The sequence below is a fragment of the Taudactylus pleione genome, unplaced genomic scaffold, assembly GCF_031769625.1.
Source record: "Taudactylus pleione unplaced genomic scaffold, aTauple2 ptg000333l, whole genome shotgun sequence".
NCBI classification, from domain to species: domain Eukaryota; kingdom Metazoa; phylum Chordata; class Amphibia; order Anura; family Myobatrachidae; genus Taudactylus; species Taudactylus pleione.
Genome location: NW_028284734.1, coordinates 2,927,521 through 2,947,729, shown reverse-complemented (window position 1 = coordinate 2,947,729; position 20,209 = coordinate 2,927,521). Strand labels below are relative to the sequence as shown.

The window sequence follows — 20,209 nt, the reverse complement described above, 5'->3', positions numbered from 1 at the left end:
TCAGGCAGTACAGTAAGTACGGCATATACCGCACTTACTGGCGGGCCCAACTTAGTCGTGCCTAACTAAATAGACCCCAAAGATAGATGGTGCCAATGAGCGTCACTCTCTGGTGCAGTGCAGCATTTGTTCAGTGGAGTCACTGCTACCTCTCACCAATCTTCCGCCAGGGGTTAACTCCCACTGCACTAAAAGGATAAGATAATTAGGAGTCTATTTATCCATATTGTCCGATAACAAATATTTTCTATTCCTGCTTATCGCCACTATAGAAAATCTTTAATGAGCCAAATTATCAATAACAATTTGCCAAGGCAGCTGAGCGATGCTGGGTGGCAGTGGTAAGAAAAGACTTGCTGCTTTACCGGGCAGTCCATGTCCCTTATTCACATACATGACCTGGATTTTGCTGGACCACACATGTGCACTGCACTGGAATTCGGAATTTGGGCTTCCAGTTACATATTAATATTTATAGTTTTTAAAATCAATAAATTTCATTTTATAAAGGAAAAACAAATAATTTCCTTTATCGTCCCCTACTATCGCCATTCTAAAATGGAAATAGTTATCTAATGACAGCAGTGTTACTTGTACCACCAGTGCCCTGTGGTGGTAGCTAATTATTGCCGACCCTCAGCTATGGTTACATCCATGGATACTCAATGACAGCCACAACAGTGGTAGCATTTGATAAATAACAAAACATATTTATATTATATCTCCAGGGTTAAGGGTATATTCATCAACACCAAACTAACGGTTTTTAGGAAATTTTTCCTTAATTTACCGTTTTATGGTATTCATTAACACACTTAACGCAGAAGACATCACTGAAATCTCCTGGTTAAGTACATCTGCGTTAATTTCCACACTCCCAATACTTTAGTATGAGGATGTAGAAATTATGGTATTCATCAAATTCCGAAAATTATGTATTTTTGGAATTTGAATCATATTTGTGTTACGGACTGGTATTTTTGTGGACCTGGGGTGGAAACAGGAGTGGAAGCAGGGAACATAATCCAGCGAAATAAAGATTAAAATTGAAACAAAAAAATTAATTGTGTGACTATTTGTAATAAAGAAGTATGGCTGAATGATATATCCTTATATCCTGTAGAATGGCTGAATGAAAGATCCTGATATTCTGTAGAATGGCTGAACGAGATATCCAGATATCCTGTAGAATGGCTGGACGAGGGGTTAACGACGGGTTCAGAACACAGGAGTGGGTAACCTGTGGGAGACCGCCGGACTGGAGGCTGTGGGACTGGTCAGAGAAGTCCTAGGAGATCTGTGGTAGCCGATTTAGCTGACAGGAGGCAAAGGTAGCTGCGGAGCAGGAACAAGGCTTAGGAGCAAAGGGAACTCTGTGCTGCACTGGCAACTACAGGGAGCTCATCCTTCTGTATGGCGCACAAACTGGAAATAATAATAAAATTATTTCTTTATTGGGTATACATTAAAAAGTTCCAGCAGGAACATAATCCAGTGAAATAAAGATTAAAATTACATATTTTTTGATACATACCCCTAATGAAGTCGAAAGACGGAACATGTAGGGTTTACCAGTTACGGTTCCATCAACCAGTTGTGTGAAGATTCCCTCCCTATTGAGCTCACACCTGTTTAAAAGTGAGGGTGGGTCTCATAAAAACATTTCCTCTACACTGGCCTTGGCTCACTGATTTATTGGATGTATGTTACATTACTAAATTGATATTTCCATATGGTCTGCAGCATAATAGTCAAATTAAATATTCTTAAAGGGTAAAATAACAGTTTTGTATTTACTTTTACGCAGGGGTGTATCTAGGGGACTGAGCACCCCTGGCAAAGTAATGGACTGGCGCCCCCTACCTCAATATTTTTTTAATAATTACATTCTGTCTCCGTAGCCATCCCCCTGAGGGGCAGGAGAGTAAGTTGCTGATGGGCAGGAGAGTAAGATGCTGAGAGGCAGGAGAAAGAGACACTGAGGGGCAGGAGAGAGAGACTAAGGGGCAGGAGAGAGACTGAGAGGCAGGAGAGAGAGAGACTGAGGGACAGGAGAGTAAGACACTGAGGGGCAGGAGAGTAAGTTGCTGATGGGCAGGAGAGTAAGATGCTGAGAGGCAGGAGAAAGAGACACTGAGGGGCAGGAGAGAGAGACTAAGGGGCAGGAGAGAGACTGAGAGGCAGGAGAGTAAGACACTGAGGGGCAGGAGGGTAAGTTGCTGATGGGCAGGAGAGTAAGATGCTGAGAGGCAGGAGAAAGAGACACTGAGGGGCAGGAGAGAGAGACTGAGAGGCAGGAGAGAGAGAGACTGAGGGACAGGAGAGTAAGACGCTGAGGGGCAGGAGAGTAAGATGCTGAGAGGCAGGAGAAAGAGACACTGAGGGGCAGGAGAGAGAGACTAAGAGGCAGGAGAGAGACTGAGAGGCAGGAGAGAGAGAGACTGAGGGACAGGAGAGTAAGACGCTGAGAGGCAGGAGAGTAAGACGCTGAGAGGCAGGAGAAAGAGAGACTAAGGGGCAGGAGAGAGAGACTAAGGGGCAGGAGAGAGAGACTAAGGGGCAGGAGAGAGACTGAGGGGCAGGAGAGATGGAGGGGCAGGAGAGAGACTGAGAGGCAGGAGAGAGAGACTGAGAGGCAGGAGAGTAAGACGCTGAGGGGCAGGAGAGTAAGACGCTGAGGGGCAGGAGAGTAAGACGCTGAGGGGCAGGAGAGTAAGACGCTGAGGGGCAGGAGAGTAAGACGCTGAGGGGCAGGAGAGTAAGACGCTGAGGGGCAGGAGAGTGAGACGCTGAGGGGCAGGAGAGTGAGACGCTGAGGGGCAGGAGAGAGAGAGACTGAGGGGCAGGAGAGAAAGAGACTGGAAGGCAGGAGAGAGAGACGGAGGGGCAGGAGAGAGAGAGATGGTGATGGGCAGGAGAGAGAGACGCAGAGGGGCAGGAGAGAGAGACAGAGAGAAAGAGGCAGGAGAGAGAGAGACTGAGGGGACAGACACAGGAAAACACAAAGGATAGACAGTAGGAAAAAACATCCATTCAATGCCAGGCATAACTGTCATAAATAAGCCTTCCTTATTATGAAAGCAGTTAATGTGTTCCCCCACTGGGAAGAGGTTCTGCAGCAGCTGAGCCCCACCCGCCGGAAGAGGTTCTGCAGCAACTGAGAGTCTCCCCCCCGTTATACCTTTCGGCCATGCAAGGTCAGTTGCTCAGCGCCGATGATTGACCCAGGGTCTGGGGGAAGCATCCTTGCTACTGACCAGTCGAGCTGCACAGCAGCCGGGGAGCCATGCTGCGGGTGGCTGGCATGATGAGGAGCCCTGCATAGTTCACAGCCTGCCGTGCAGCAGCCGGGGAGCCATGTTGCGGGTGGCCAGCGCGATGAGGAGCCCCGCGGAGATCGCAGCCTGACGTGCAGCAGCCGGGGAGCCATGCTGCGGGTGCCCGGTGTGATGAAGAGCCCCGCGGAGATCGCAGCCTGACGTGCAGCAGCCGGGGAGCCATGCTGCGGGTGCCCGGTGTGATGAGGAGCCCCGCGGAGATCGCAGCCTGACGTGCAGCAGCCGGGGAGCCATGCTGCGGGTGCCCGGTGTGATGAAGAGCCCCGCGGAGATCGCAGCCTGACGTGCAGCAGCCGGGGAGCCATGCTGCGGGTGCCCGGTGTGATGAGGAGCCCCGCGGAGATCTCAGCCTGACGTGCAGCAGCCGGGGAGCCAAGCTGCGGGTGCCCGGTGTGATGAAGAGCCCCGCGGAGATCGCAGCCTGACGTGCAGCAGCCGGTGAGCCATGCTGCAGGTGCCCGATGTGATGAGGAGCCCCGCGGAGATCGCAGCCTGACGTGCAGCAGCCGGTGAGCCATGCTGCAGGTGCCCGATGTGATGAGGAGCCCCGCGGAGATCACAGCATGTCACCTGTAGTAGGGCGCAACTATGGAGACTAGCAGTAGCACCCCAGCCACCAGCCAGCAGCCAATGACAGCAGCTCAGGCCTGGTAACCAGGCACTAATCTATCCCTTGGCCATGTGTGGCACTGCCAGACGGCGCCCCCCTCTCGGCCGGCGCCCCTGGCAAGTGCCATCCTGGCCAATGGATAGATACGCCCCTGCTTTTACGTTCACTTAATTTTATTGAAATTTGTTTTTATTTTGTATTTGCATTTGTGTACTGTAACACTATCCAGAAACTATTCACTGCTCTGCATATGATATGTCATTACATTTTTATATTGTCTAGAAATAGGGTAATGTGGTTTGCATATTGTCTAAAACTTTCGTACGCTTCACTTATTGCTTCAGACATAGACCTAGGTGTTGTAGAGCTGGCTATATCATGAGACGCATCTGATTGAGCATATACATAAATACATATTTCTCATTTTTCCCACTCTGCATCAGCTCTGTGGTCTCCAAGAAGGCTTAAAAGTTCTTGGCTATTTTACCCTTGCTCTATGAAATGATGAGTGCGAGTCATGACTTTCCCCTTCAGCAAATAAATAATCAGCCACTATTGATATTCAGAAGTGTAAGAAACTTCATAGATAAAAAGGCAGTATTTGCCCAGAGGCCTCTCCCTTAACCAGATCCAGAGATGGGGCTGGGTTAGAAGGAGACTTAGGGGTCTATTTACTAAGCAGTGTTAGGAGACATACAGGGCAATTCAATTTGGAGCGAAAAATCAGTTTTTGCGATAATTTCGCACTGATGACGTCATTTTCGCTGGTTTTGGTTTTACACCGTATTTAATTTCAAAGACTTTTCGCAGGCTCGAAAAGTCTTTGAAAAAAAACGGGGATAACTTTTCACCACTGAATAGGTGGCGAAAAAAAGTGCAGAATTGGGGGTGCAGGCTGTCATTTTAAAATAAACTGTGTCAAAAAACATTTAAAAAAAAAAATAGGGACACCCCCAAAATTTTTTAGAAAATTTGGGGTGAAAAAAAAAAATGGGAAAAAAGTGTTTAACAATACGGAAATAGGTTCAGGGCTATTCTGTAAGTATGCGGCAGGTGTTTTCTAGAATAGATTATTAGCGGCAGGTGCATATTTACAGAATTTTTAAATAAAGACTTTAGGGACTTAAAAATATGCTAGTACCCATTTTCATGTAGCCCAAATTTGATGGGACCACTTAAAAAAACGAAAAAAAAACCTAAGTGCTCTTCTGCATCACTTCTTCAATGTCGGGAAAAAAACACCTGCTGCGGCTATTTAAATCCCCGACTTTCATTTGCAGGCTAAAACGGGGGTACCCATAGTGATCCCCCATGTTTTTACAGTTTTAGGGGGGGTCCTACAATTTATTCCAGGTAAATTTAGTTTTTTTCGCCGATCCTACTTCGCCGGGTCCCGTTTTCGTAGCTTTCAAATTGAATACGGGGATAAAGCGGGCGCGCGCCCGATACTTTATCCCAGAAAAATCTCCGATGTGGAGCGAAAAGTCCAGCACAGACTCTTCGCTCCCATATTGAATACCCCTCATAGTGAAAAGTGATAAGAGAGTGATAAGGTGCCAGCCAATCAGCTCCCAACTGTCATTTTTCAAACACAGCCTCTGAGATGACAGTTGGGAGCTGATTGGCTGGCACCTTATCACTCTCTTATCACTTTTAACTCTGTCTCCTAACACTGCTTAGTAAATAGACCCCTTAGCAACAGAGGCAGAATCAGCTTTGACAACGTGTAAAAGTCCTTGTAGTACTGTAACTGCTCCCAGCCAGCAATCTTTAGTAAGGTCTGTTTCCTGGATGCTAGTAACTTACAAGCCCCGCTTACCTTACAGATGTGTTCTCATACATCTAGCCTCAATACGCAACATAGGCGTCTTTTTTTGCCAAAAATGCATCTAAGTCACAATGTGATGCGACTAGGACGCACCAGCAGACCCTGCCGACTAATTTCATATGCGACACTTGTACATCTGTGTGCACCTGAGTCTGTATATGAAGCACAACAGAACTTGGAATGAAAAAAAATGCTTTGGCCGCTAAATTATAGCACATCGTATACAGATTCAGAGACTCAGTCGCATACATTTGTCACAAATCAAATTAATCAGCACAGTCTGCTGGTGCATCCTAGTCGCATTCCGACTTACAGTAGATGTATTCTTCAAAACAGACGCAAAAAAAGACACCCGGCTCTAGCAGAGTGTCACGGGACCTGGCACGCCAAGAGGGGCTTTTTGGCGCGATTACCAGCAAAGATGTGTAAGGACACATCTGTACCTACCACAAATACAATATTACTGCGTGTTTTCCAGATTGATGTTAACACTGTTCTGTAGACTTTGCTGGTGTGATCGTGAAAAAGCAACTAAAATAGAAGGGCACAAATAATCGTTGAAGCCCATGAAAGATAATCTTTACCGTAGTATTAACATTGTACCCTATATAGAATTTAAGGGTTATTTAATCATACAGACAATTTTTCATTGTGAATATCTATGTTTGATAGTCTGATTTGATTTAAAATTTTTCCACTTCTCTATGAAGTAACTTGAAAGAAATATAATTCTACTACAATGAATATGGGGTCTTAATAAAGCTCACTTTGCCTCTTCATCAGTTAAGAAATGTACATATATGGTAGGTGGAATAGAGCTGAAAACTAGGATGTTCATGACACATAGCGATAGATAAGGGATGGGGGAACCTCAGGCCCGGGCGCCGTATAAGGCCCGCGGAATCATTTGGTCTGCCCATGAGCTTTTTTCTGCTAGCCTCATCTGGCTAGCAGGGTGCCTAAAATGGCACCCTGCATCCAGAGTCTATGTAGTGGTGCCACCTGGAGTGTCCTTAGGACGCTTCAGACAGTCACACCACTGCCCTTACATCTCCCCGGAGCATCCTGAGGATGCTTCGGGCATTGCTGTAATCACCGGTGATTGTGGCCCCACTACCGTCTTAGTATGCACCAGGCCCGCAAATAATGTTATATATATATCAAAATGGCCCTTGGCAGAAAAAGGTTCCCCATCCCTGCGATAGAGTAATGTGCAGCTATCTGTACATGCAGGAAGCAATCTTACCTTATGTGTAAGAGGTGATGCAGGAGGTTCCCGCTCACTGTGAGCCATGGCACGCACTGCTACAAGAAATAAATGTAGTTTTATTTGTCTAAAAATGCTCACTAGTTCTGTACAAGGTTTACATTTAATAAAGCATCTATTTTGGTTGTGATACAAAATTTCCACATTCACAGTGTCGACAACAGAATGTAGACATGGTCTGAATGTCGCTATGGATGTTAAGTCGACATGTCAAATGTCCACATTGTGAATGTCGACAGCCGGCTTGTCAACATAGTATTTTGACTAAGATGGACTGTCGACATTGTGCCTGCTGACATTTACACTGTCTATATTATGACAGTGTCAACATTTTGTCCATGTTGACATTCTTATTCTCACATTGAGACCATGTCGACATTCTGAATGCTGATGTTATGACTGTATACCATATTTTCAGTGTGGAAGAGAAACTGTAGAACCATAAACTATTATGAGATGTATATTATTAAAAAGTTGTATTTATTAAGATGTTTTTAGTGGCATTTGTTCAAAGGTTATTTCTGTACATCATCTGGTTGTAGTATGAATAAATAGGTCATAGGCTTCTCTGGGAGCTTTCCCATTGGGCCATTGGCTTAAGGGGTGCTTGATGAGATTAATTTGTTTTACATATTTTTACATTTTAATACCCTACACCCTGGTAAGTCTTTTATGCTGCATCCTCGTCATTAGTTGCCGTCCCTGACAAAGATGTGTTTCCTGGAAGCTGACACTTCCCAGGGCCCACCCACCATACTATGTGACCAGTGTGAATTAGCCCACTGGTGATCCATCCATTTCCTCTCCCCCACATCTTCCTCTTCCAATGGACAAGTACAAATTGCTTCTCCCCCAATTCTGTGTGGGACTAGACGGATCTGCCCACACAGCTTAGAAAAACTAAAGCTGGCCACACATCTAAAGGTTCTGTCCAACCAGCCAACTAGTTGATTGGTTGGAATGAAAATCTGGTAAGGCATGAAAGCAAATGACAATCAGCAATTTGCTCCCAAACGCCTGAAAATTTATAAAAACTGTTGGCTGGTTGGACAGATAATCTTTAGATGTGTGGCCAGCTTAAATTTGACCACACCTAGAGGCTGTCTTGTGGAAAGAGCTCAGGTGAAGGCTAATGAGGCAAACCTGCAGTCAGGCTGCATATGGAATCAGTCCAAGGAGGGCTGTGGCAGCTACAAAGCCCAGTGTACCTGGAGGCCAGTGGGGGGAAGGCTTGGACAGTGTTCAGACCTGCAGTCAGACAGGCAGGACTGCAAATATCTGGGACTGTTTGTGTGCCTTTGTGGAAGCCAGGAGGCCAGAGTCCAGGCCTGCAAGCCAGGCAGAGAGGACCTGTAAGAGACTGTTATATTTGCAGACTAGCTGCCCATTATAGTCAGGGTTCAAGCAGTGAGGTAGTGCCTTGCATGAGGGGCTAGGTTGTTTATTATTATGTTACTGATATGCTGACAAGTGAAGCACCATTTATTTCATTTAAACCTAAAGAACTGCGTGTGGCTCTTTATTATGCACCTACTCACTGCACCACTGACCATTCGAACGAGCTAATTACCCCAGTTATATCACAATACAGATTTACAATTAATTTTCATTATCCATGACTCTCTCTGTATTGTACTGTGCTCAAGAAGATGCTTAATGTACTGCATGGTGGTCACTGGCAAGTTCTCTGTATTGTATGGACATTATCATGTGGATATAATTTGTATTGTATGATGGTTAGGTGGATTCTCTGTATTGTGTCGATGTCACTGGGCAGTCTCTGGGGTGCCCTATGTATTGTACTGTATGGTGGTTACTAGAATTCTCTATGTATTATGTGGCAGTCACAAGTGTACTGTATTGTGTCTTGCATTGTATGGGATATGCTCTGTACTGTATGGAGGTCACTCAGATGCTCATTTAAAACCAATGTGTTTTCAACAGTGGAAAATTCCCCAGTAAGAATGCGCTATTTTACAATGACTGGAATTAACCTATGCTACTAATTTTCAGACACAAATATGATCACTTCAAAGTTAATTCGGGGAACTCACAGCTGCTGACTGAGGTACAGTAGTTTGTCAGCTTATTGTTTAACATATTTTTCCCTAACTACCAACTTCTCCCAAAGTATATCAATAATAAGGTTGTGCAGTCAGCCATGGATAACCCAACATTATAGAAGAAAAATTACATTTCTTCCACATGCAGACAACTACAACTCATGCCATGTTAGATGTCATATAGGGCACTATCATCTAATCCACAAATACTGATACTTGGGTTTAAAATAATGAAGGGAATTTACATAGTTTGTGCTACAGTAAAATATAAATAAAAGTTCATGAAGCCCCACTATCAATTAAATAAATTACATACTCAGAATTTACCAAAGAATGTTTTAACTGACAACAATAGGGTATTGTATTTTTAAATAAACACTCGTGGAACAAAATGAGCTTCGTTCGACTCCACAAGGTCCTAACGCAGAGGCTCCCAAACTTTTGTGGTTCACGGTGCCCTAGAGTAACAGCATTGTTTTCACGGCAGCCCTAAGCCAAACATCAGTTACTGAGAAATTCAGAAAGAATGTTGTGAAGTAGCAAAGTGAAGTAAATTGTGCTTACCTGTCATCCTTAGGTTCAGTTATCTGGTTGTGAACAAAATTGAGCTTGTTTGTCCACATATTTACATTACATTGACCATTAATAATATGGTGGCAGATGTATGAAGCTCTGGAAAGTGATAAAGTGCAGAGTGATAACTGTCCAGCCACTCAGCTCCCAACTGTCATGTTAAAGGCTGTGTGTGAAAAATGACAGTTGGGAGCTGATTGGCTGGACAGTTATCACTCTGCACTTTATCACTTTCCAGAGCTTCATACATCTGCCCCATGGTTTGGACCACCAACCTGAGGCACCCCTGCAAGTGTCCTGAGGTACCACAGTTTGGGAACCTCTAACGATTTCTGTTTTTTTAGAGCAGGAAGGTAAAATTACTCTTCTTTGTGAGGTGTAACCTAAGGCTCGAGGCCTCAAATTCTTTTTAACAGACAATCTAAATGCTACTATTTGCATAGTCTTCCGATGACCAGAATACACAATAGGAAAGTAGCAGAAGAGATAGTTACAAAAAATTCATATTTTTGTTTTTGTTCCTTAATACATAATTCAATCATAATGACTAGTTGCATAAGATTCTCAAGGTTCTCTGAGGCTGGATTCTGGATTAGGTAGTTTGTTAACTGTACAGATAGAACCAATCTAAATTGTAAGTGCAATGCCTGATCATACCAATAGCAGCCTGAAACCCAAAAGAGAATCCCGGCACATTATTCCTCCACCGGTGGCCCTTCCAAAGAGAGCATAGACTGGTCTCAGCTGTAGTAACCTACTTTGGATTATCATAGAGGATATACATATCTAGTTATGTTCTACAGCAGCCCACTTCCCCTTAGAGCTGAACATGCTCACCTGTATTTGGTTGACCCCCAGATCTTCTGAAAGCAGAAGTACTGTAGATGTTTAATATGAGATAGATCATACATGCCTACCCTCCCGGTCTTCGCAGAAGGCTCCCGATTTTTCAGGTAACCCCCCGCACCCCCGGAAGGGTAGGCAATTCTCCCGCATTCTGCCCACTTCCTAGTGAAGTGGGCAGAATGAGGAGAATTCCAGCGCCAATCGCAGGTCTCCATGAAGGGGGCGGGGCTTAATGTCATGTTTCTGCATGAATTATGTCATTTGGCCACACCCCCTATGTAAATTATAGCCAATCACGGCAATTTTACCGCAAGGTGGTGGGGCTTAATGACGCTACTCACCAGGCCCCGCCCCCATCGCCACCCTCCTGCTTCTCTTACCTGGGCTTCTCCCGGGAAGAGAGCTTTCAAGGTAGGCAACTGAGATAGATGCTAACACATATAGGACATGCCAATCAAACAATACCAACCAAATATATAAGCAAATAACAGGAGAAATGCAGGCCAGAAAGAAACAGGATACTGTGCCCGAATACAGGTCAGCACATGCATGTAACCAGGAATGGTCGATATCCAGGAAAAATGGTCAGGCACGGGGCTATGCAGATAATGGTCCAAGCAAAAGGTCAGGGCAGGCAGCTACTCAGGGAATGGACAGTATCCAGAAAGAGACAGCAAAATCGGTCCACATAAAAGGTAACTGCATCAATCATGTGTAGTAAGGATTTTAGCTGCCTGTACTATAAAGGTGCAGGAAGCCAGTAAGAATGCTCCATTGGAGCTAGGCTTCTGCAGCCAATACAGCTGTAGTGTAAACATGTGACCACGCTTTAAACAGCCTGTCCTGAGGCTATGAAGTATCCATAGGAAACAAGTGGCCACTAGAGAAGCTGCATTGAGCGGTGGCGTACGTCTCTACCTGCTCCTCATAATAGAAACTACCTTAATATGCATTTTATTTGGAGTTATACCACAACTGAAAATGTAAATAAATACTATTGAAAATTCCACTGAAATGAATGGACCTCTCAAATAATAAATAAGTCAATGATTAAAAAAAAAATGACACAGCCTGGTGATTCCCACTAAAATAGGAGAACAACGAGCATGAGATCCATCTACTGTAGTGAAAACCAACCCCACGCTAGACAGCCTGTGCTGTTTCCCACTAAAACAGTGGGAAAACAAACATGGGGGTACCACTTCTATAATGAAATCCAGTTCCAGGTTGATCAATGCATGGTTGAAGCCACTGTGCAAAGTGTAGGATAGAGGTGCCAGAGTGAAATAGATTGGTATAGAACACAGGTTCTCAAACTCGGTCCTCAGGACCCCAAACAGTGCATATTTTCCAGGTCTAGTCACAGAATCACAAGTGAAACAATTAGCACCACCTGTGGATCTTTTAAAATGTGTCAGTTAGTAATGAATACACCTGTGCACCTGCTGGGTGACCTGGAAAACGTGAACTGTGTGGGGTCCTGAGGACCGAGTTTGAGAACCACTGGTATAGAAAAAAGTTGGCTAGAAACTTATTTTTCCAAGAATGTCAGTCTATCAGGGGAATGGGTACAGAACAGCACGCTGGTGTTATCGCTTTTGTTACATAAATGGTGCATACACAATGTGCAATAATAGAGATCAACTGACAGTTTCAAGTGAAGTGACATACTATGAATATATGCCGAAATGTATCGTGCAGCTTCCAATTGGTAACAAGGAGTATGTAGTTATGAATGTTGGTATTAGAGGTATGTAGTTATGTATGTTGGTAATAGGGGTATGTAGTTATGTATGTTGGTATTAGGGGTATGTAGTTATGTATGTTGGTATTAGGGGTATGTAGTTATGTATGTTGGTATTAGGGGTATGTAGTTATGTATGTTGCTATTAGAGGTATGAAGTTATGTATGTTGGTATTAGGGGTATGTAGTTATGTATGTTGGTATTAGGGGTATGTAGTTATGTATGTTGGTATTAGGGGTATGTAGTTATGTATGTTGGTATTAGGGGTATGTATTATGTATGTTGGTAATAGGGGTATGTAGCTATGTATGTTGGTATTAGGGGTATGTAGTTATGTGCATAGAGGGTGCCATCATTAGCCATGAGACTGATACCCATATACAGCAGGGCCCAAGTGTAACTAAATTTAATTAGAAATAATTGACCCACCTGTGGAGGTAAAGATTACAGCTTCTGATATATTAGTACTGATTAATAAGACGGACATTCAATCAAACCTTTGGAGCAAAAATAGAAGCTCGAGGAGAAACAACTACAGATGTGTCAATGTCCTTATAATGTAATAAGCCAAATGTGAAAAATTCTAGGCACAGTTAGCTACTGTGAGGCCTGGACATACATGTATATGAACCGTGGTCAAATCTAAGGCAAGGGCACAAAGAAGTAAGCTGTGACTTATTCTGAGTCACCGGCAGAGTGGCTGTATTCATGGGCAGCCGCGGTAGCCTGATCTACTACCTAATGCTAATGTTAGAATCCACAGGATTAATGCCCAAATTGATATTACACCAGCAGCTGCAACAGTCATCATTAGTACAGGTTGAGTCTCCCATATCCAAAATGCTTGGGACCAGGGGTATTTTGGATATCGGAATATTCCGTATTTTGGAATATTTGCATACCATAATGAGATATCTTGAGAATGGTACCCAAATTTAATCTCAGAATGCATCTGTGTTACATACACCTTATACACACAGCCTGCAGATCATTTTATACAATATTTTCAATAATTTTGTGCATGAAAAAAAGTCTGTGTACATACATGAAATTCATTTGTTTCAAATACACCTTTTATACAGAGCCTGAAGGTTATTTTATACTGTATTTTAATAATTTTGTGCTTTTAACAAAGTTTGTGTACATTGAACCATCAGAAAGCAAAGGATTCACTTTCTCAGTCATGCTAAAAATATTCCGAATTTCGGAATATTCCGTATTTTGGAATATTTGGTTATGGGAGAATCAACCTGTATTTGCAATTGCACCAGCCCCATGCTAGGTGCAGAAGATCTGTCGGAAACAGGCTTCCCGTCCCCATATGATACAGGACAGGGCAGTTCCATGCTCTTCATTGTTGTGGCTCTGAAAATGCCAAATTTCAACCCAGAAACACCCAATTTGGTGGAAAGACGGAGCTGATTGAGTTCCCCCTGACTTAGAATAGGCCAGAAGTACACAAAATGTGTAAATTCGCATCTGCGCTGTTTACAAAAACTCACCATTTGCGGCAGTGCACAGAGATTCGTCTGACTCAGAATCAGCCCATTTGCTACTCTCTCTGAATGGTAAATGCTGCTCCCCTAGCAGGGCACACAGGGACCGTTTCTGAGTCGCAGGTGAAGAGGTTCTAATTACGTTCTCTTCCAGTGATCAGAAATCAAATGAAACAACTGCCCCCATTCTGAGACGGCCGCAGCCTTCCACTTATCCTTGGTGCAGGAGATCTGACTGTACTCAGATGGATCTCTGCATACTCACACCTCTGAATAAATTTTAACTTTGTCTACATGCCCTCGGCGCTCACTGGATAACTCTTCTACATGCAAAACCCCACTGCCACCCAGTAACTCAGCCTTAAGTGGGTGACCCTGAATGGTTAGTAAATTCTGTAAGTTGCATTAGCAGGCCCGGGACACATCTGTCCGCACTGGTGTAATCTGATTTTGATTTGACACTGGTGAAGGCTTATTAAAGCTGTCTATTGGTGGGGACATATGGAGCAACAACATGGATTTCCAGACTCCAAAGTCACGTTTTGTACATAGATATTATATGTAGCTATAGGCAAGAGAAAATTAGTTTTGATGAATTTTTGAGTCACTTAAAGTGCGGTCATAAATTATTCTGCAAAGTGAGCATTGGGCCTGGTTGAGATCCGCACGCAAATGGCGATAATTTTGCAGATTGAGCGATTGTTAGCCATTGCACATGCTTGTAAGCCGCACTGTGCACCCGCAGCAATCGAGTCGAGATTACGCTCACACAGAGGACTCACTCGCACATAAGTGACAGGTAGTCAGCGTTCGGCGGAGGTAACGTGGGTGGTTAGAAAAACGCAGGCGTGTTGGACCATTTAAAACATGAATTAGCCATTGCGTTCTTGGTCGTGGCAGGAGAGCGTTCTGCATGTATGGAGACCCGCTGTGCAGAGGCGTTTTCAAGAGAGGAGGGGGCCCGTGTGCAGTGTCCATTACGGGCCCCCTCCTCTCAGTCCGGCGGCAGGCAGCGCACTGAGCGCAGCACCGCACTAATAGACACACAAGAGTGTGCCCAGAGTCTATAGCGCATACGCAGGTCACCTGGAAAATGGCTGCGGTGGCCATTTTCCTTGTACTGCGCATGCGCAAAATGACAGGAAAATGGCATTTTTACAGCACTGACACTGGCACCGATGTAGGACTCCAGAGAGGTAAGTATAATATGGGTGCAAGGTGATGCGGTGCGGGCCCCCCTGGACCCAGGGGTCCCTGTGCACCACACGCCCTGCACCTATTATAAATACGACCCTGCCGCTGTGTCTGCAACAGCTTCGACTTACTGAGAAGGCTGATGACCGCCTGATCTGAGGTCAATGTTTCCGGTTTTGCGCGTGAGCGGCAGATGGGCGTCTCTAAGCACTGGGCGGTGGGTGAGTCATTAGCATATTTTCGCAAATTGCGCTCCGAAAGAGATCGCAGCTGCGATGGCATTTGCGTCCGTATCGGAATCAGGCCCCTTGTTTCTCTGTATATCTTCTTCATTAATACAAGTAGAGTTTGGTTATTGCTTCTGCTGCTGAGATAAAAATGAAATATGCTTCACAGGCTACCATGGAAGCAGGCAGAATAACTGCATGAGCAAACAAGTAATATGAAACAGAATATCTCTGGTGCAGTTTTTTTTTCTATTAAACACATATGTGACATTTATATTTGCCTTTGACAAGACTCTTGCTGTTTGCACATCACTAAACTGCTGCATACACAACTTTTATCACATGACAACGGTAAAAAGGCAGAAAGAAGCTGGTAAGTGATTCTAGGTACAACACTAATTCTAGACCCCACTTTAAAACCTAAAGATCTTACCTTTCTGAGGAATTCTCCAGCTTCTCCTTACACCAATAACACCAGTGCCAGATGTGCCCGCACTAACTGTAGGCTTTGCATTGTTCGTTATTGATGGACTAAGTTGGGAACATAATGCACAATCATCAACTGCAGTTGTATCATTCAGATCCTCTATAGTAATTGTGCTCTGCTCTCTGTCGGAAACATTGAGAGGGCGAATGTTACAGTGAAGGATTCAGAACATGTAAAGTGGCTTCATTGCTAATTTCTATGGCTTTTTGTGATGCTATAATGTGGTCTGGTAAGTGATCCTATAATGTGGTCTGGCGAGTGCTCTTATAGTCAGTGGCGGGATGGGCCGGGGGGCAGGGTGCCATGTGCCCCCCGGGCCGCAGCGTCATGCTGGCCGCGGGCCGGTGCAGTCTGTGTCACTGTGACACAGACTGCACCGCATGTGTAGCGCTGACCGGACGGAGTCCGGTCAGCGCTACACAGCGCAAACACACAGCCGCCGGAGCCGGCAGCTGTGTGTTTGCTGTAATCAGCAGCCGCTGAGAGTCTGTCAGACTCTCATCGGCTGCTGCTGCTCCCACTGCGGGAGCCATCTTCCGGCTCCCGAAGTGGGTAATGGGAGAGACGTCGTCATGACGACGTCTCTCCCATAATGCAAAGCGGCCAGAGGAGCCGTTGGAAGCGTCGGGACCAGGAGCGGGAGTTTCAGGTAAGTGTTTTGTTTTTATTTTTTTTATTTTTTTTATAAAGCCTCTCTCTACTGGGGGGGTGGGGATTTCTATGGTGGCACTACCAGGGGGGGGATTTCTATGGTGGCACTACCAGGGGGGGATTACTACTGGGGGCACTACAAGGGGGGGACTACTACTACTGGGGGCACTACAAGAGGGGGACTACTACTACTGGGGGAACTACAAAGGGGGACTACTACTACTGGGGGCACTACCAGGGGGGGGATTACTATGGGGGCACTACCGGGGGGGGGATTTCTATGGTGGCACTACCAGGGGGGGGGGATTTCTATGGTGGCACTACCAGGGGGGGATTACTACTGGGGGCACTACAAGGGGGGGGACTACTACTACTGGGGGAACTACAAAGGGGGACTACTACTACTGGGGGCACTACCAGGGGGGGGATTACTATGGGGGCACTACCAGGGGGGGGGGATTTCTATGGTGGCACTACCAGGGGGGGATTACTACTGGGGGCACTACCAGGGGGGTGGATTAATACTGGGGGCACTACAAGGGGGGGACTACTACTAGGGGCACTGCATAGGGGGGAGGGGACTACTACTAGGAGCACTACATAGGGGGAGGGGACTACCACTGGGGGCACTGCGAGGGACCAATTCTGGGGGCTCTATATAAAGGGCAATACTGGGGGTACTGCATAGGGGGGAGACTACAACTGGGGCCACTATTTAAGGGATATTAAGGGTTACCACTATTGGGGGCACTGCATGGGGGGGTGGACTACTACTGTGGGCACTGCATAGGGGGTACCACTATTGGGGGCACTATATAAGGGGCTTACTACTGGGGGCACAAGGGGCACTGAACAGGGGGGACCACTACTGGGGGCACAAGGGGCACTGCATAGGGGGGGATCACTACTGGGGGCACTACTGGAGGCCTGCATAAGGGTGTTCTCTCCTGTGGCACACGGGGGCACTGCATATGGGCACTATGACAGGGGGCTGCCCCTAATCTTTATTTTTACCTTACATTAATCCCATATGGACCCGCCTCCTCCCTGAAACACTTGAGGGGGGCGGCGCCGTAGCACGCACGTTCTTCGGGCACCCTGGCTACACGCTACTCCTCTGCCAGGGCCGCCTGCATGCATTTGCCCCCCAGGCTAAAAGTTGCCAGCCAGCCCCTGCTTATAGTGAAGTAGATTATAACAAAAACAGAGATTAAAGGTAACAAAGCGACAAAAAAAATCTACTGTATAGTTGAATGAAAAATGTACTAAAGACTAAAATAAGGGAGATAGGTAATCACATGTTCTTGGCTGGCACCAATGCATTTCACTGGGGTCACTGGGCTCCCCCGATGACTTTATCACAGCCACTCTCCCACAGACGAATGCAAAAACACTGGTGAAACTCATTTGAGACAACACATTTTTTAACATAACATAACTTGACGTTTAACATTCATTTGCCCACTGATTATGCCACAGGTAGAGATGCTCAGACTGCAGCACAATTTCTACAACCCAAACTTATCACATAGCAGAAAAAGTATAGGCCAAAATATCAATGCTAATTTTTACTTTTTATTTTATTGACAGAGCAATCACCGTGGCTTGACAATTTGATATGTAAGACTATTAATTAGGTATTAATTAATACATTTGATCAGTAAGACTAAACCTGCCGTAAATTTGAGCTCATTTTATTGTTTGAAATGTTATTTAAGCACACCTGTAAACAATACTTTTTAACAAGTAAATCACAATGGGCCCTCACAAAGCCAAGCAGCCACGGCATACAGTAAATCCCTTACGGATAATTCTGTGTGCCTGAAACTGTGTAGGTGCACTTGACTTTCATACGGTTTATGGTTTTGCAGTAAGCAATAGACGAATATGCTTGTAGTACCAACTGTGATGCCTATAAATACAGAAAACACTGTGAATGCATGCTCAAGAAACGTAGGTAACGAAGGTTATACAAATTCTATGTTTGATCTTGGCATCTAATGATCTAAAGATGTTTATGGAGTAAAAAGGAGGAGACTTTGGCTTTTGGGGAATGCGATAAAGACTCTATAGATAACTGCATGCAGCCCTTCAGGCTACCCAGATGGCGCTGTACCACAATGTACATGAAGTAAAGGTTTTCGCAGCACATTACATGGACACATTGGGCCTGATTCAGAGACGGACGCAATGGCGATTTTTTTTATGCAGATCGAGTGATTTTTTGCTAATGCGCATGCACAAACACCGCACTGCGCACTAGGAGCGATTGCATTGCGATCACGCATGCACAGAAGACCCACTCACAAAGTGAATGACAGGTAGTCAGCGGAGGTAATGGGGGGTGGTTAGGAAAATGCAGGCGTGTCTGACCGTTTATACTCCGTTTCGTGGGTGTGCATAAATTAGTCACTGCGATCTCCTTTGCAGTATGAGAGTTCTCAGCGTGTCAGGAGGGCTGCAGACTTGACTTACATGCTGTGTGACTGCCCGATCTGCGTCGATGGTACCGATGTTTATGCTGTTGTACATCATCGTACAGCTATGAGAAGGCATCAGTGGGTGTCCCTATGCTCGGGTATGCTTTGGAAGGTATTGGCATATTTTAGCATCTGCGATCCGTGAGAGTATGCAGTTGCGTTTGCATTAGCGTAAATCTCAGAATCAGGCCCATTGGCACAGCCTTCTGTTAGGCACTTTAAGAATTTTCCCCTGAACACCTCGGTTGGATAACGAACAAGCTTCTTTAATTAAGCTGTGCAGCCGTCACTGCGTGTTGTCCCCACCCCCCAAGGCCTGGCCCACGAAGCTGCAGCCTAATCAACTTGGTCGATGCGGCACTGAGTCCCTCTATGTACTCATTCTCATCATTATTTAACATCATAAAGTAGGTTAAATTAAACAGAATTTGAGGACATAAAAATTAGAGATATGGTAAGAACTTACCCTTGTTATCTCTCTTTCTTCGAAGTCCATAGGGTCCACAGGGTTGACCTTGGGGTATAGTTTGGTAACCAAATCCAGGCACCACGCAGTTAAAGTTTTCAGCTCCCAGGATGCACTGGGTCCACTCTCCCTATAACCCCGCCCCCAATCAGAGGCACCTCAATTTGTAAGTAGCCAAAGGCCAGAGGAGGAAAGAGAGAGAGAGAAGACTGGAACACTCAAGAACCACACTCACAGAGAAGGAGATGGGAAACCGGTGACCAGTAACACAGCCCATTTGGACCATGTGGACCCTATGGACTAACAATGGTAAGTTCTTACCATATCTCTCAATTTCTTCTTCAGGGGATGTCCCAAAGCAGTCCAATTAAGGGTGGGGACGCTCCTGCACTGAGAGGAGAATTCGGCGCCCAAAGGAAGCATCCTGAGAGACAAAGGTATCCAATGCATAGCACCTTAGAAAGGTCTGAAGAGAAGACCACGTGGCCACCTAGCAAGGCTGTACAGCCGAGGCGCCACAGCGAGCCGCTCACGAGGGGCCCACAGCCCGAGTAGAATAAGCATCAACAGAAGCCGAAACAGAAAGGCCTTCCTGTGTGTAGGCCCCTGAGATAGTCATACGAAGCCATCTAGCCAATGACTGTTTATTGGCCGGCCATCCTTTCCTGTGAAACCCATAGAGCACAAATAAGGAGTCTGATTTCCGGAAGGATCTGGTACAGTCCACGTAAATCCTGAGAGCCCGGACCACAGTCAATGAGGCCCCACCAGCTGAGAGGACTGGTGACTGAAATGTTGGTACAATAAGTTCCTGAATAATATGGAACTTAAAAACCACTTTAGGAAGAAACACAAGGCGAGTGCGACTCACAGCCCTGTCTTGGTGAAATATCCAGAAGAGGGAGCCACATGAGAACGCTCCCAATTCTGACACTCTC

At 45.5% G+C, this 20,209-nt stretch overlaps 1 protein-coding gene across 1 annotated transcript in view; it reads right to left on the bottom strand.

The window, feature by feature from the left end:
- ANKRD31 (ankyrin repeat domain 31) overlaps positions 1 to 20,209 on the bottom strand; it is a 261,093-nt gene that overhangs the window by 126,521 nt on the left and 114,363 nt on the right. The window contains exons 10-11 of the mRNA XM_088443721.1: positions 15,621 to 15,796; positions 7,023 to 7,081 (exon numbers count right to left, since the gene is read on the bottom strand). Of these exons, the coding sequence (XP_088299847.1) occupies positions 7,023 to 7,081; positions 15,621 to 15,796 (235 nt within the window). The remainder of the gene's footprint in view (positions 1 to 7,022; positions 7,082 to 15,620; positions 15,797 to 20,209) is intronic.